This window comes from Crocodylus siamensis, chromosome 15, assembly GCF_052110815.1.
Source record: "Crocodylus siamensis isolate JL-2025a chromosome 15, ASM5211081v1, whole genome shotgun sequence".
Classification (NCBI taxonomy): Eukaryota; Metazoa; Chordata; order Crocodylia; family Crocodylidae; genus Crocodylus; species Crocodylus siamensis.
Genome location: NC_143409.1, coordinates 18,753,571 through 18,770,716, shown reverse-complemented (window position 1 = coordinate 18,770,716; position 17,146 = coordinate 18,753,571). Strand labels below are relative to the sequence as shown.

The 17,146-nt window shown below is 43.5% G+C and overlaps 2 protein-coding genes across 7 annotated transcripts in view; one reads left to right on the top strand and one right to left on the bottom strand.

Annotated features, from left to right (window-relative positions):
• USP8 (ubiquitin specific peptidase 8) overlaps positions 1-9,297 on the bottom strand; it is a 37,692-nt gene extending 28,395 nt beyond the window's left edge. For 2 of the 3 annotated variants that reach the window (XM_090029056.1, XM_090029055.1), the window contains exon 1: positions 9,157-9,296. The gene's annotated coding sequence lies outside the window, so the exon portion shown is untranslated. Of the gene's footprint in view, positions 1-9,156 lie in introns of all 3 variants that reach the window. The other variant, XM_090029054.1, reaches the window with a different exon arrangement.
• Positions 9,298-9,314: 17 nt separating this feature from the next.
• GABPB1 (GA binding protein transcription factor subunit beta 1) overlaps positions 9,315-17,146 on the top strand; it is a 55,509-nt gene continuing 47,677 nt past the window's right edge. Inside the window, exons 1-2 of one of the 4 annotated variants that reach the window (XM_090029057.1) lie at positions 9,315-9,502; positions 12,886-14,592. In XM_090029057.1, the coding sequence (XP_089885183.1) occupies positions 14,590-14,592 (3 nt within the window). In that variant the 5' untranslated portion in view covers positions 9,315-9,502; positions 12,886-14,589. The other 3 variants (XM_090029060.1, XM_090029058.1, XM_090029059.1) reach the window with 3 other exon arrangements.

Below are 17,146 nucleotides of genomic sequence, written 5' to 3'. Positions count from 1 at the left end.
TGTGAAGCTTCAGTCCCTCATCTGATTCAGTGGCTGAATCCGAATCGAATCAGAGGACTCTTTAATCCCTCCAAATCAATGTGGAGATTCGGACACAGAAACGGCTTTAGATGTTTGTTCTACATACCTCTAGGTACCAGGCGGCTCATGAATGCTGTGATGCTGGGGCACGTGAAGCATCCCCCAGGAGCGTGGGGGGGCTCACCAGCACGCTCAGCAACAGACCCAGAAATGGACCAGAAGCACTTCCGGGCCACTTCTGGGTTTGCTGGAGATCATGTGGGGGAGTCCCCCCCCCCTCCCCCATGCCCTCCCGGCCTAGCAACTGGTGCCTTCTGGGTCTGGGGGGGGCACCTGGGGTCGCCCCATGGCTGATTGCTGAGCTGGGGGGGGGTTAGGGGTACCCCCAGCATATTCCCCGGCAGACCCAGAAGTGGACCAGAACTAGTTCTGGTCCACTTCCAGATCTGTCGCTGAGCACACGAAGGGCCCCCCAGAGCTCCTGTGGGACACTCCATCCACTCCAGCACCACAGTGTTCACGAGCCACGCCTGGTACCTCGAGGTACGTAGAAAAAAAAACATTTAAAGCTGTATCTATGGCCAAACTGCTGATCTCCAAATCAGCACTGAATCTTCAGATTCAGATTTGGCCTAACTGAATCAGGGACAGTGATCCAAATCAAATTACTGTCCCTGATTCCAGCCAAATCCAAATTGAACAGGGCCTGCTTCACACACCCCTGTAATGTAAATGATGCACAGAATAAGATACTGCCCTGCAAATGATGCATATGGAGATACAAGGAAATACAGGTTTTTTTTAGAAATACTGACTTTTGAAGATTAGACTGGTGTTACTCCATGTTTCCTTAACTTCTGCCTTTCCCCATGGTAAAACCATATTTTTGGGTACAGTTATGAAGAGAGATGTTATTCTTTTTATTAAAATTTTTCTTTTTTACATTACTTGTTTAATTCACCTGTGGTGGGGAAAGGGGGGGGGGGGAGACACCATTAGTTGGTGTTTGTCCTTTTTTGGGGGACTGTAAATAAAAACTTCAAGGAAGTTAAGTCTTTAAGACTTTTTTCTAAATATACTTTCACAGTTCAATGTGTTTATAATTTGTACTTTTTTTTTTTTTTTTAAGTAACTCTTAGAGGTAGCTCATAACTGACCCTTAATTTTCAAAAATGAAGTATTATAACAGTCAGAATTCATCCTAAGAGCTATGAAAACTAGTTGGGCTGGGGGGGAGGAAATGAAGAAGACAAGCATCTTAACTTAATGACACTTATTAACTTGAACAGTTAACCTGATGGTAGAAATTCTGATATCAATGTGGAATCTAACTCTATAGAATCCTGTCAGGCCAAAGCTGGATCTGACGATTTCTTTTACATGAGCAAAGGATAAGCAGTTTTGACACGCTGATCACCTGTAAAATGTGCTTTGTAGGAAAGTGAATGCATTCCCAGATTTTTCTTTGCAATTAAGAGTAGTTAAGGTTATAAGCCTCAAATTAGCATGTACATGCAATGATAGATTTAGCTCTGCCTTTCTGCCTGAAATGTTCTTTGTCTTGACCCTGCTGCCAAGGAGTGTTTTTATATGCTTGTGTCTGTCTGCACAATTCCTGGCATGTCAGGCACTGGTTTATGACCTGTGACTCAGGTGCTTTTGTACCGCACACTAATTTAATAAAGTTGGAATAGTAGCATTATTTTCTTTTTTCAAAAAAAAAAAAAAAATCTGATCACCAACAGTCTACTTCTACAGCCTTTGGAATAGATGGAACCATGACTGACATGACATGCTATGAAAGCTGCAATAAAGCAAAAATGTATTCAAGATTTCTATTGTAATGTTCAATGCAACCTTTATTTAAGTATGAGATTCAAACTATAGACCTGACACTGGAACCTCCAAGGTTTTTAGGAGAAGCAAGTCTCTAACTGTAGCCTGTCACTAGTCTACTTATTTAGTACACAGTGGTGGCCTCACAGTTGGCCAGTCACAGAGTCCTGACACTGGGCTCCTCTTTCTTATAAGCTGCTATAACACAGTCTAAAGTTAAGTCTATTTGTTTTCTACCAAAGCTCTTGTTAACAGATAAAAGTAGTTCGTCTGCTAGTAGAAGAAAAAGTACTCTGCAATTCTGAGTAGGACAAAGCTGGTTTATACAACAAAACAGTCTACTATAGAGACTCAAACTAAACTATTTTAAAATTCAGCTTAATTATACTGAAGTATGAACAGTCAAAGTTGAAGATTAAATCCTGCAGAGTTTTGTGCATGGATTCAAGTGTGTTAATTCAGAAGTATAAATTAAATGAATCCAAACTATCAGAGGTTGTGAGGTACTTATATGGCAGGTCACCAATTTTGCCTCTCAATTCATGTGTAATTGACTTTATTTTGTTGAGCTGAATAACACTAAATTATAGCTTTATCTGAACAAAATTAGCTCTACGAATCTGGTGTGGTTTTGGCTTTGGCTTGGTTTTGCATGTCTTTATTTTTCTCCCTTGGTCCTAGAGATCAACTCTAAAACGGAGAAATAAGAGTAGTACCAAATGGACCAAAACTTTTTGGGTGGAGATTACAGTAGGGCTAAAGTTAATGCTGTTTAAATACGTTACAAAAAACGCTGCAAATAACAAGTTATTCAAAGGTGTCTCCAAAAAATGGCTTCTGCTCTTCCTGCAGGCTTTGCAGCAGAAATAATGTTGTTAGAATAGAATTACTGTCAATAGACAATGCTAGTCCATGAGCATATTGAGCACAAGAGTGTTATGCAAACTGAAGTTAACCTTACAGAAACAAACATGCCAACTTCAGCTGAAGCCAAAGCACAAAGGAGTCAGTGCTTGACTAAGTGTAAAAATATTCCAAAAGAAACCAAGGTCTTGTAATCAGCATCAGGAGAACTTAACAATATTCTGTTGAGACTTTTTTTTTTTTTTAATATGTATACAAGTCAGAAAGATTCAATGTTGCTTTGTTCTTCTACTTGTCTTCTATCTTGTAAATCATGGTTATACATCCAACAGTGTTAACATTGCATGGTACCCCACGGCACCCTTGAAAGGATCTCAGGGCACCCCGGGGTGCCATAGCACTCTGGTTGAGAATACTGTACTGTACCAACGAATTATAATGTGCATGACTTTGCAGACAGTTTAACTGCAGATATACTAACACAGAAGCATGTAACAACTCGGTTATAGGAAGCTGGAATTTAAGCAACTAAAATAACTATATTAAAATGAAAGGATTTTCCATAACTATACTAAAGTATGGAAACTCTAGGAGGGTGAGATGCTGAAAGCTGGCTACCAGCATTTAGTCATAAGTATACACAGCTGGTGCCCCAGGGAGGGAAAAGGACGGGTGGGAGTTTGGGGACAACAAAAACATTTCAATGGAGCGTTCATACTTTAGCAAAATTAAGCAAGAAGCTTATTTCAAGACTGCAGTCAGTTTACATATCAGATTGATTATGATAAAAATCTATAGTTTTGTTCCCCTGGAACATCATTACGGGCTTTATTTTCTATGGCTTCACTTGACTGAAAGAGCTCTAACAGGATAGGAAGAACATTAATTTTATTTTTATTAGTTAAAATATACATTTTAACTAGAGTTCCTCATAAGAAACTATTTTAAAATCCACAGTGAATCAGTGCTTAGCTTCACACATTTCTGACAAAATATTAAGACCCTTGTAGTAGTTGTCTATTAATTACTCTTGAATTTTTGCTTAGTTTGCTCATTTGTTTGGTACAGGGAATAAAGAGAAATCCAGATTCATAGATTAAAAAGCACATTAAAACAGGTCTCAAGATCAATGGGTTTTATGCAGAAGGAACCAAAAATTGATCCTGAAAAATCTTTTTTTAAAAACTGTCTGATCTCCGCTCCAGCGCAGAGGAAAAAGCACTCCCTCTTAACTGAGATAATAAATGCCAGCTATCAGACCAGTGGAGAAAGTTTTACTTGAAAATATGTGCTGGTAATGCAGAACTGCAGAGGTTGTCTATAGAACAGTTATTAGGATGGCAGTGTGGTAGAGATGGAAGTCAAGGGTGGGGAAAAAGAAATGAAAGGAAGTGATAAAACAGAAGGATTGACAAAAAATAGACAACTATAAAAGAGACTAGAGAGTAGCTATATATTATGAGAGAGATTTCTTCTTCCCAACCTAAGAGTCCATAGAATCAATCTTTTCTGGTGTTAGTAGGGACTTTTTAGTCCATTGATGGTATATGCTTGAAAGTTCAATAGTTTTTAGACCAGGTTTGTATTTCCCCTCAATCCACTAATTTTTTTTTTTGTTCATTGCTCTTTGAATGTGCTGTAGCATAGTTTGAGAATGAACTGTGAGACAAGTGTAGTGCTCTTGTAAATGATTACAAAATTCATTTTTTCTTTTAGTGATTGAAACAGCTTACCTTATTAAACAAGGCAAGATTTGTTTAGTTTTTAGCAAACTCGTTGAAAGAAAAGGAGTACTGGTTAGAATAAACAGCTGATTTTGGTGGTGTAGTGGTGATGTATTTCTGAAGAACTAGTGTCTGTAAGGCACAAATCTATCCTGCCTTCTATTAGCCTTCAGACTACCGTAGTTTACTACATCTCTCAACCTACTGCTTGTCAAGGCAGTAGCAGGTTAGACTTTGAGAACTGAACTAAATTTACCCTCATGGGCATAATCACAAGGAGTATTTAGCAGGAATCTCTTTCCTTTGAATTCTGCTCGTTTCTGAAAAAGGAGCAAAACTAGAACACAATTCCTTAGTAAATGAACTGAAACAATATTAAACCCTGCAAAGTAAAGCTTAAGAATTCTGTTGGCTGAAAAAAGTAGTAGTAGTGTGTAGGTTTTCACCGAATCCAACACTTTCACTATTACAGGAAGAAAATATCATCCACTCTTAGGTATTTGCTGCAGTTACCAAGGCAAGAAAGAATTAGGGAACTTAGTTGTTACATGCTTCTGTGTTAGTATATCTGCAGTTAAACTGTCTGTGAAGTAATGCATGTTATAATTCATTGGTATGGTACAGGGATTCTCAGAGTGCCAAGGCACCCTAGAGTGCCCTGAGATCTTTTCAAGGGTGCTGTGGGGTTCCATGCGATGTTAACACTGGGTGTACAACCACTATTTACAAAAAAAACTCAGGTATCAAATAGGACTTCATAATGTCAACAGCCTTCTGCCCTGTTCCTTTTCTGAGTTTTCTGCAATAGAAGAATTGCTCTATTATCTCTTTGCATTTGAAAAACTGCAAGTGAAAGCTAAGAGTTAGCTTTTTTCAAGGTATGTCTTGAGTCTCGAGGCTAGAAAGGTTGAGAACCACTGGTGTAGCAGTTAAATACTTATGTAGTAAAAACAGTCCATGTGAGGAGTCCAGATCAGTCCCATGGATACCTCAAGGACTTCAACCTCAATTTATGGTGCCTGCCTCTAGATTGTGTCACTTCACTTTACAGTATCCAATTTTCCCAACCCTTGTGCCTAAATTTTGTTCTGGAGGGAACACATTTAAGGGCGAGCGAGTGGTTCTATCCGACTAATTATTTATTGTTTACCTGTGACTAGGGCTCCTAGGCATTACTATAATATGATAAATAAAATATCTGATGAGATTGCCAATGAAGGTTCTATGCTAGGGTACTCTGCAATGTGGATCCTTACTTCACGGATTTCATAGACATTAGGGCTGGAAGGGACCTTGCAAGGTCATCGAGTCCAGCCCCCTGCCCCAGGGGCAAGAAGTCAGCAGGGATCACAGGATTCCAGCAAGATAAACATCCTTGCTAGGAAACTGACTGAAAGACTGAACTCCTTTTACATGGGAGTACACATAATAATGGTTCAAGTGCAAAATGTTGACCAGATGCTTATTAGTACAAATGAAAAATACTTAGCTGTCCCTTCTTTCCTAGGAGAGGTTTTTGCTCAATTGTGTGTGCTGTTCCCTTATTTCTCCCTCTACTCCTTCCATTAGTCTCATAATTCTAGAGTATGCTCTGCCATTGACACACATGAAACTGGAGAAGATGGGACCTGTGGTTTGATCCAGTAAATGGCAATTCTTATATTCTTGTGTATTCCCTGCTTCTTTCTTCTCTCACCCAGTCACTTCCCCTACCACCACTTAAGGTTAAAGAAAACAAATTAAATTAGTAATGTTTGGGCCACTCAACTGCATCACCTCTTTCTAGTCTTAAGTCAAAAGCCTCTCAACAAAAAAGATGAATAACCCATTACAATTTCTAAACTATGAATTAAGTCCTTCATGGAACTGCACTATACATTTATTTAAAGAATTTTCCACTGGCTGCAGAACTAGGGTCCAGAATCTAAGTACTCATTTTTAAAACAAGACTTATGTTCCAGACATTTGGCCTAAAGGCAGAGAGAAAGTTGTGTTTGGTGTTGTTATATTGGTAATGAGTGTGGGACAGGGAAGGGAAGCTGTATATTCTTTACACACCTTTTCTAGTAAATGTTCTAGCACAGATACAGTCATAGTGCTATAAAACCTTTTTTAATAGTATAGGTTTTTTCCAGCATGAACACTTTTTTTGGGGGGGGGGAGGGGGGGGTTAAAGGTAAACTTCTGATTTGAACCACATCTAGACTACAAACACTGTCCATTAACTACCCCACTATAAATTAGCAAAACGTTCCTAGCTCAAGATGTGGCCTAAACTCACTAAACATTTCATATTGCCTGCAGACTCAGGAAGACAACAGATCTGAATGCTCCTCCATTCAACCTAGATGAATATTAATTCCAAAGCAAAACCACTTAGCCTATATTTAATATCACACATGGAGCACTTTAACAAGACATGGATTTCTATAGGTAACATCTTTTATATGACTAACTGTACACTTGACAAGGTTATCCCAAACCATGCAGTTAGTCCAACAAAAAGTCCTTGCCTCTCCTGCATTTCCTGGACTATCACAGCTACAACCTCACTTTAACACTATCTTTTTTTAACAAGACATACAATCAGTATTTACTGCATGATCTGGAACCAATTCGAAGGTTATCTCAAGAACCCCAAACTTCATGTTTCCTACCTAGGCTTCAATTCTCCAGAGACTTAAGTGTGTGCTTAACCATACCACTATGAATTAGTGCAATATGACTATTTCCAGCAGAAAAGCTGAAGTGAATGCCTGCCTGTTTTGTTTTTTTTCTTCTTCCAGAAAGAGTGCTAGTTGTTAAAATCATTACTGTGATATAATTAAGGGAAGAGTAAAAAAAAACAACTTTGCTCTCATTATAGATAAATACTGGAGTTGTACTGATTGTACTCTTAACATTCAATTCAAATACTGCTTCCATCTAAATTTTGTCCGTCCCAACTTTATTAATCTGATGTTCCCGAGAAGCACACAGCACAGTTCAGAAATATGAAAGTGCTTCTATTTATTTTTCAAGCAGATGTTACTGCTGCTTTTAGCATTTAATAAACTGGGGGGGGGGGTATACTTTTCTTAAGCTAGAAAAGAAAGCACACTGCATAGAGTGGCTGCCAGCCCCCAACATGCCAGTTCATAATTACTGGCCCCCTATGAAGATGGGAACCAGTCTGCCTTTGCGCTCTCCTCTTTACGTCCACAGTTCTGAGCAGAGCATCTTGTTGCCTACACCTAAAAAACAGATTAAAATGGCTACACTTTACCAGCAAAACCATACTTTTGCCAAAACTAACTTAAGAATTGCTGGCAGAAGAATTCCCTTGTTGGTATAAGTAATGGCCTACATTAGGGGTTTTACTGACATCACTGCTAAACTGGTTTGTCGTGCGACTTTGTGTTCACACTCCCAACCAACCTGGCTAGGCTGATTTAAAGCTTGAGCACAGACCAGACTTCAGAATCACACGTATGGGTCGTTTACTTGTACGCAAACAGAGCTTTTTTTTTCTCCTGAGAGAGGAAAACTGGATTGAAAACCAAGAAACAAGAGAAAGGGAACTCGGTAGCTGGTATAATATATAGAAACTAGCTGGGGAGGGGGATTCTTACTGGACTGATTGTTTCAGATCCCCACCCCCAATCTAAAAATTAAAGGTCAGATTAGGCTTAAAATGACCTGTGGGAGATGGGAGTTGGAAACTGCTATATATACTGCATACAGTATTTTCCTGGCCTATCCTTAAGAGATTTGCCTATACTGCACCTGACCCCAGAAGGAACTAAGAACCCAAAATATGAGGAAAATTTGCTGGGGTATTTAGGGAATACTTAGTGATACCGCGCAGTCTCCACCAGCAGGAAGAGAAGTAGATGATGTAGCCTGTAATTAATATGACTGGTTTTTCATGGGGATGTGAGTAAGCAGTGCCTATACTAGTCACAGCGGAAGCAATGCATGCCATTTACAACACAACCGTGAATCTGTAAGACACATGAAGAAGAAGTTTAGGGCTGGAAGATATACATGCTAATTACTGCACACTAGTTATCCTCTCTTTTATATGTGGTTTCTAATAAACTGAGAACAGGTTCTTCTGGTTCTTAGTATTTATGTTTTGCCCGCACATGGCTTGCTGGAATCAGACTTGCACATCCCCAACTTCAGAGTTTCAAGAGGACGGAGTCTCACCTACAGACACCACCACACAGGTCAGCACACACCAGCTTCCTGCGGATGTGAGATGGGCTGAACCCCTAGCACTGGGCCGCCCCACGGGAGATCTCCCCTGCAGACCAACTGGGCCACAGGTCCAGCACTTGGAGAGTGCTCCTGACCACCCAGCACTGGTCTGCGCCGGTCGGTCGGGAGTCTACAAAACTCAAGTGGCTCCTAGTGTGCCCCAGACGGGGTCCCCCAAATTACCAAAGTGCATTAAGACTTTCTGGGGGCAGCCTGTGAAACGTGATTGGGCCCAAGCAAGACATGACCCAAATACGGGAACCAGAAAGCGAAACGGATTCACTGATCTGTCCCAAGTGAGATTCCCCGCCCGACGGCCGGCAAGGGCGCCGGCCTTCCCCCACCCGGCCCGGCCAAGGTCAGTGGCAGGGGGCCCGTCCCGTCCGCTCCCTCCCAGCCCCGCCGCTCCCTCCCGGCCCTCCGACCTCGGCTGCCCCCTTGGCCCGGCTGCTGCGCGACGCGTACTCACCGCCGAGGGGACTCGCCAGGCGGCCCAGGGCAGGCCCATGTCCGAGGCCCTACACGGCCATGGCTGCCGAGGCGGAGCTCCGGAGCGCCCGGCCCCCCTCCCGCCGGAGGCTCCTCCCCATCCGGCCCGAAGCGGCGCCGGCGCCGGCCCGGGGGGCGCCACAGCTGCTCGGGAGCTGGAGAAGCCGCCTCGCGTGGCACGAAGACGCTAGACGCAACAGACCCGACATTGACTGTGGGAGGCCGAGAGGATGTAGCTGTCTTATCCTGACCGTCGTGGCCACCAGGCCCGAGCACGTGCTGGGACAGGCTCCGCCCTGCGCGCAGGCAGTCAGTCGAGCCCCGCCGTAAGTCCGACTTGGCAGGGGGAGCCAGGACTTCTGGCAGCCCCGGGCAAACTTTTAGTGTCGGCCCCCCTTCGCCACAGATGCTGATCATAATCGGACAACGGGTGGAACCAATGACCATTTTCAGCCCCCTTTCTGTCTGTTCACCCATGCCTGTGTCGCGGAGCGCAGCTCTTACTTCTACTCCAGAGAAGAGGGTCTGGCAGAGCCTCGCCTGGCCACATCTCCAGCCCCCAGGGTGGGCTCCGGTTGTCAGGGGAGAGGTGGAGCTGTATGTGTCAGCTTTGTGCTGGCCCAGTTTCCCCTGGACGGGGCAGCTTCCCACAGGCTGTCTCCAGTCTGTTGCATAGACAGGAGAACCTAGCCTGTTGTCAGCGCTATACGGTTAATGCCATGCCTCCTTACTTATAAGCATGTTCAGAGTCCAAGTCAGCTGATGCTCACAAAAACATGAAATGCTTAATATACTTAGATTCCTTGTATAATCTTGACATAAACATGTATATGGCTGTTTTGTATCTATGTAATCTGTGACGCACAACTTATTCTTACTAGAGAGGAGAGCTTACTGGCTTTCTAGTGGGACACAATATACTTGCTCCTTGATATGAAGGTCTTGAGAAATCAGGGGTTTTGATGTGTACTTGCAGGACACATCAGTATTTGCAATGCCTATTTGTACTTAGATAAGCAGTCAATCTAGTGGGAGTGCAAGTCCTCATACCTTTTCCGATACTGTGTTATCACAATAAAATATGTATAAAGGAAGCTAATGATAAGGGACGTTAGTATCAGAGAAAAGTGGACTGATGTGCTGTTAAATGATTAAACAGAATTTTATAAAATTATTAAGTGTGGTGTTGCAAAACAACTTTTACCAGCACTGTCCCAAGTGCTTTAACAAGTCAAGTCAGTCCCAAGGCCGCTGTGACCATTGGGGCACCTTCTATGCTGTAACAACCCTCCTCCACACTGCATGAGGTTAGCCGAGTTGCTTTGTATCACTGATGATTCTTCGAGCAAAATGACCTGGTGGTGCCCATCTCCTCTCCAGGTATGGATGGCCGTTGGCTCACCTTGCCACACACCTTCCTCACCCAGGCTAGCCCAGGTGAGGGCACCAGTTTAGTCACTGACAACCCAACCATGGAACAGGCTGTACTGGTTCACATGGTACCTAATAGCAGACCAAGACATGCCTGCCCTGACAATAGCTTTAACAAAGAGTATTCTCATCTCAGTCCAATAATGTCATTCATATCTGTGGCAGAAATGAGAAAAGATGTCATATATGCTGACATCCATGACTGAGGCCCAGGTGTGGAAATGACTGATAAATACCATGTTAATTACTTTCAAAATGGACTACCGGGAACAATTCTAGACCTTGGAATTAGTCTTTGCCTATATCTCTTACCATTATAATTTCTTTATCCATTATAGTACTGATGTGTTTTAAGGACGTGTCTGATTCGCAAAGGGAAGAAAACAAAAAAAATACAAAGATAGTTCTTAACAGCATGTTATCAGAGTTCTTTCAGTGTGGGTTCAGGATAACTACAGCAAATCGTGAATGGCAAGGCAACTAGTGAGATGTGAAGATCACTCTAAAACTGGTCCAATAAAACCTCCAGCTCACAGCCACATATTAAACCAAACCCAATAAAGCACTTCAGCATGTGCTCAGTAATTTTCTGGATCCAATATATTTATTCAATAATTTATGGACCAAAACATAAAACTATTTCAAAACCATATTCTCTTAAAACCAGGAGTCCAATTAACTTTAACCAGTATATTTGTATAAACTTAAAAAATCTTGATGTAGTTTTTTCATAATGTACCCCAAAACTCCCAATTTCTCAAGACCTTCATGGCAAGGAACAAGGGTGTGGTGTCTCACTAGAAAGCCACTAAATTCTCCTCTCTAGTAATATAAAATGTCCACTTCTCAGCACCCATCAGAGCTAAATATTATAACTTAAACCCATCACTGATAAGTGACTGGAGAGAAAGAAAGAAAGAAATACTTTGGCAGGCTGTTTAAAAATAATTCCTGTTTGAGATGCAGTGACAGTAGAGCGTATATGAAGAGCATACACATGAGAAATGTATTTTATCACATAGATGTTACCAGCTCATCTATCATAATTTTTACCATCTGGAGAGATCTGCTGAAACATGGTAAATCCGTACTCAGTTGTAACATGCTTTGCTGTTGCCCGTTTGGACAAGACACATAAATATGTTACTATGCTGAAATCCTTTAAAGACACACATTATAATGGCCTTAATGCAAAAAATTCTATTTCCAACTTTACCAGAAAGATATTTTAAGTATGACCTGTTTTCCCCCCAGTTTTAGCAGGTATATCTTATACCAGTTTTAAACAAAATAAATGTCCTAACTAAGCAATGTTAGAAGTGCGTATTTAAAAGTATCCTTTATAATGTAAAAAAATAAGCACCTGTTCAGACACAGTATTTTCTTCCATGCACCAAAAAGAACCTGAGTTCCCTAGTATCTGCATAGCTTGCCTCCAAGCTTTCAGTACAAAGCTTGGAGGTTCCAGCTAGCAGAGGGGACTATTATATCATCATCACACATGTAGTAATACCCTCTATAATAGGGTCTCCCTCAGTACTATTCTGTCTGTTTCACTATCATTTTCCTCTGTGCTTGCTTTTTTGGCCCATTTAATCAGGGACTACCTTGTGTGTTGTGGGTAAAATTTACTACTCAGAAGAATAACAGAAGCCCTGTGCACTACTTAAGCTCCGCATTTCAGGGTTTAGGTAACACATGGCACTTGGGTTCCTCTTTGAAATCAGAGCTTGTGATTTCAGGTGTGGATTGGCATGGGTGTTGGTGGGGAATCTCCTCTATTCTTCCATCAGTCCAAGGCTGCATATGTGCTGGGCATAATCTGTCAACAAATATGACAGAATAGGATTAGAACTTTTTGTGATAAAGTTAATTCAATTATGGAAAAAAGTTTTATTAGAACCACAAATATCAACCTTTATGAACCTATGAAACTATTTGTGTCTTGAAATTAGGTTACTAGATTGAGCTATTACATCATCAACATAATCACTTTTTATTGTTTATACTATTTACACTTTTTACTGTGATCCCAAGGATCATGGACTACTGGAAATGCAGAAAGTGTGATGTAGAGGGATTCTGTTATAAATTAGATCTTGCTTGTATGGGCAGGACAATAGCATGTTTTAGAATTGTGTCTGTAATTTTTGCTATCTGAGGTGATCTGCTAAAACATAGAAATAGCCTTACTTAGTTATGACACACTTTGCTACATTTCAGTTAATTAAATTAATATTAATGGAAACAAAACCTTAAACCATATTCTGCTTCTCAGGTAAAGAAGAGTACAATTTAACCTTTGAGGACTCCTCAAGAGAGTCTGGAAGACATAGTTCACACAGACTAATATTGCTGCCTGGCCTGTTGTGAGTTCTGTCATGTGTACCCTTTAAAAATGACCATTACAAAAATAAAAGTCTTATAGTTGACTGCAAAACTTACTTAAACAAGCTCCCATTTCCGAATCATTCTGTTGTCAAACAGCTTCCTCTTTATTAATCTATGTTAGCTGCACTCATCACAATTAGAGTGGCAGAAACTTGAAGGCAAACTATTTTTTGAAAAGATAGTTCCCAGTAGGCAGGAGGAGGAAAGGTTATTAGAACTGGCCTTTCCAAAATAAAGTAAATTTGGATCAGGACATAATAAAAGCTCATTTACACTGCTTCACGGAAACTTAGCTGGTATTCAGAAGCAATTTGATTTTATTATATGTGACTTAATAACTCTGAGGAATTATTTTGCTGCCCCAGATATCAGTACTTGCATTGAACACTTAAACACTGCCAGTGGCCTTGTTTGTTTTGGGGAGAAAAATATTTTTCTGTAATCAGCAGCTGCTGAGTAAACAACATTATGCCTCCAAGAGAAAAGGTTTTATTTAGCAGTACAAACAGGTTTTGAGAACAGACTCATCAGCAATTGAAAACTGTAATGAATGATAGACTTCTGGGTTCTTCACCTGCATGTAAACATTTGCAACCCCCAGAAGGAAAGGGGAGGTTGTACTTACTTTTCAGGGCCGATAAACTTTAGAAAGATAGTGACAGAGAGTCAGTGCAAGTTTCTGAATGAGGTGGAGGAAAGTAGGACTCAGCAGGCTTTGGGAAGTGATGTCCCTCACCAAGAAACTCAGCAAGTTTGACAGCACGTAGTTATGGTCAGAACCCAGCCATAGTTGCTAGGTTATAACTTCCACCCGTTTCAACAGGGCTTACCTTTTGTTCTCTCTGATCTCTAAACTGCAGATATTTAACCGCCCAATTGTACCGTAGCCACCTGAGGTTTAATTTATTATTTAAAGAGACACGATTTTAGGACTTGGATCAATGGTTACTCATACTAGGACTCTTCAGAAAGGCAAGTAAAGCAGCTTTTAAGTGAAAAGCAAAATAGGCCTAGACTAAATTATGACGATAAAAAGAAGTTCCCTCCACAGAAGGAAACCTAAGGAGTACTGATGTCCACCATGCCAGGAGCAGGGTCATGCCACTGGTAACAGTCTCCACGTGGACAGGGGACAGCAGAGTGGTCCCCGAAGAGAGGCAGCAGCAAAGGCCCAGGGATAGGAGCAGGTTTGGGGCGCGGATGTCAGCCCTGGGGCCGGCTGGCAGGAGCTGGGGAGCAGCCGAGCAACTCGCGGCGCCAAGAGCGAGAGCAAGCAGGGGGCGGCGGCCAGGGCGAGGCACTACAGCGGGGGGTACCGCGCCAGCTCCCTCGGGGCCTTCGCAGCGGGGAAGGCGGATCACCACGGCCTGGCCGGTGCCCCCGGCCCCTTCCCGGCAGGCGGGAGCAGCCCCGCCCCCAGTCCCCTCGGGCGGGAAGCCGGGACAGAACATGGCGGCCCCTCCGGAGCCCGCTCCCCTCCCCCCGCGGGCCGCCGCAGCGCATGCGCAATAGGGCGCAGAGAGGCCGTATCCCTCCGCCGAGCCCCCCTTTTGTCGGGGCTATTTGTGTAATAAGATAATCCCGCACCCCGATGGTAAGTGCCCCGCGCCCCGCAACGCGCCGCCCGCTCGGCGGCCGCGGGGGCGGGGGAGGACTCCCGGGCGCGGCGGGGCGGGCGGGGGCCGGAGCCATCGCGCGGCGCGGGGCCGCCTCGCCGTGTCCCTCCGCCGGGCGCAGCGGGGACTTTTGTGTGGGGCTTTTGGGCGCTGAGGCGCGGCGGCCGCGAGCGCCCCTAGGCGGTGTCGCGGGCGGCAGCGGCCGGGCAGGCGGCACGGTAAGGCCCTATCCCCGCGCCCGGCTCTCCCCCACCCCCCCGGGCCGGCCAAGCTTTTCCAGGTCAGTCAGCGCCTTTGTATGGGGCCCTGTTACCGGATGTGGAAGTTGATCTCTTCGCTGGTAAAAAATAATTCCACTTCCCCCGGAACCCGGCGCCGCGGCTCCCTCCGCAGCGCCCAGCCCAGCCAGGATTTCCTGTCGGGGAGCGCGGCGGCCGGCCGGCCTTCCGGGGACCCCGCCGCACGGGGGGCGCGGGGCGGCGGGCCGCGTGGCCGGGCCGGGAGCGCGAGCGCCGCTCCCCCCCTTCCCCCAGCCCGCACAGCAGCGCCTGGCCCCGGATCCGGCCGGGGCCCAGGGGCTGGGGTGGGGGAGCGGGGCCGCAGGCTCCCGGGGGCTGAGCTGCTTGGCACGAGGCCTTCTTCCCCCTCTACTGAGTTGGCTTCTCGCTGGGCCCTTTGTGAGGAGGCGTGAAAAAACGGAGAAAAGCCTAGTCCTCCCTTGGGCACGGGCACCTGGCTCCTTCAGAAGCTGCCCCGAGGGCGCAGCGTGGGGTGCACGTTGGCTTGCGGCAGGGAAGCCCACTTCGTATTGGGTTTGCATTGATCCACTTGGTATTGTTTATGTTGGGGAACGACGCTGCCTGCTGCAAGGAAGGGCGGATGTGTAGTGCAGGGCCTGGCTTGCTCCCAGGCTCATTTTCCTGAGGAGCTAGAGTGAGTTGGGCCCCAAAGTCAAGAAGTGAGAGCCAGGGCAGGGACTCGCAGCTCTTTGGCAATCCACGATCCTGTTCATCGTTTCTTTCTTGGGAAAACACTGGTTCAGTGTTTGCACCCATGGACCAGACAGTGGCTGTGTTGGGACTTCGGTGTCTAAGTGCAGGAGCTTTGGAGGGGGAGGGGTGATAACATCTGTCCTGTGAAACCATTTGGTAGACATTTTCCATGTGAGGCTGTAGTGCAGTTTAGGGACATTGTTAAAATCCCACTATGTCATTTCTATCAATACAGCACCATATTTCTAGGAGAATAATTGTTATAATTATTCATTGATGCATATGAACGTAGAGGCCACGTTTGTGGTCTCTGATTTTAGGGCAATATTTCTTTTCTGTCATCTTGAATTATGCAGTGAAGTCCTGATTCTCTGTGGGAGTGTTTTACAATGCAAGGGTGAGAACAAGGCCCTGTTACCGAATTAAACACCTTAAACAGTCACCCACTCTGTCACTGTTATGACTGGGAAGCTTTTTTGAAGCAGGCCCTAAGTAGTATAGGATTTTTTTGGTAATCTGCCTAGAGGTTGGTAGCCACCAGTAAGAACAGAACAGAACAGTTCTGCCAGAACAGCAATAGAAATGAAAACTCTCACTGGCAAAATGCTGTAATTATTATATATTATTTTGGGGCCAACATAAGCATATTGTATTGATATTAAGATTTCAATTATAGAGTACAGAATTAGATTTGTATCTTAATATATAACTGGTGGCTGCTGATTTACAAGGAAATAAGGCAAGAACATTAAATGGGTTTATTTCCTTAGAAGTCATTGCATGAAACTTGTAAGATGACATGCACATGTTTCCTTATATTAATAAATATATATTTTACAAGTAGCCATAACTCAGTACATGTTCTGTTCTTCCTTGAATACATCTTGTGAAAGCTTTTGGTTTTAAATGAAAAGGTTTTCTTAGGGGGAGAAAATAAATATAACCCCCCTGGATTCAGCTGTTGTACCATATGCATTATGTATTACCAGATTTTAGAGAATCAGGATCAAGGTGATTTTGATATTACAGTACAACAGTAATGATTAGATGATGAAAAATAAAATGAGAGGTGTGGTTTGTATTTAATGATGAAGCTGTTATAGCTAACTTATGCTGTGAATGTTTTAAAAATGTTTCTTTGACCTCTACCAGTATATGCATACAAAATCGTATTCAGGAGTCCTAGCTTTATTTTTCAGAGATGCTAAATAAACTTTAACTGGAGTGTTGCAATGCTTGGCACCTCTGAAAACAAGGTCACTGACTCTGAAGCAGGTTGGTTTCAAAATATATTCTGAAAGATAAATAATATCTCTCTCATTCTGCTCCTGCAAGTTGCTGTGAAAAGTGATGCATCCTCACTGAACCCCAATGGATAATCCTACTGGTGTTCATCAGAGCATTGGTGGGAGAAATATTTTAGAATATGCTGTTCATGGTTTACCCAGGGATTTCTGACATCGGTGTAGCTGTACCAGGATAGATCCCTAGCATAGCTACTGTGTCCTGGTATAATTTATCCTGCAAGAAAACTGCACTG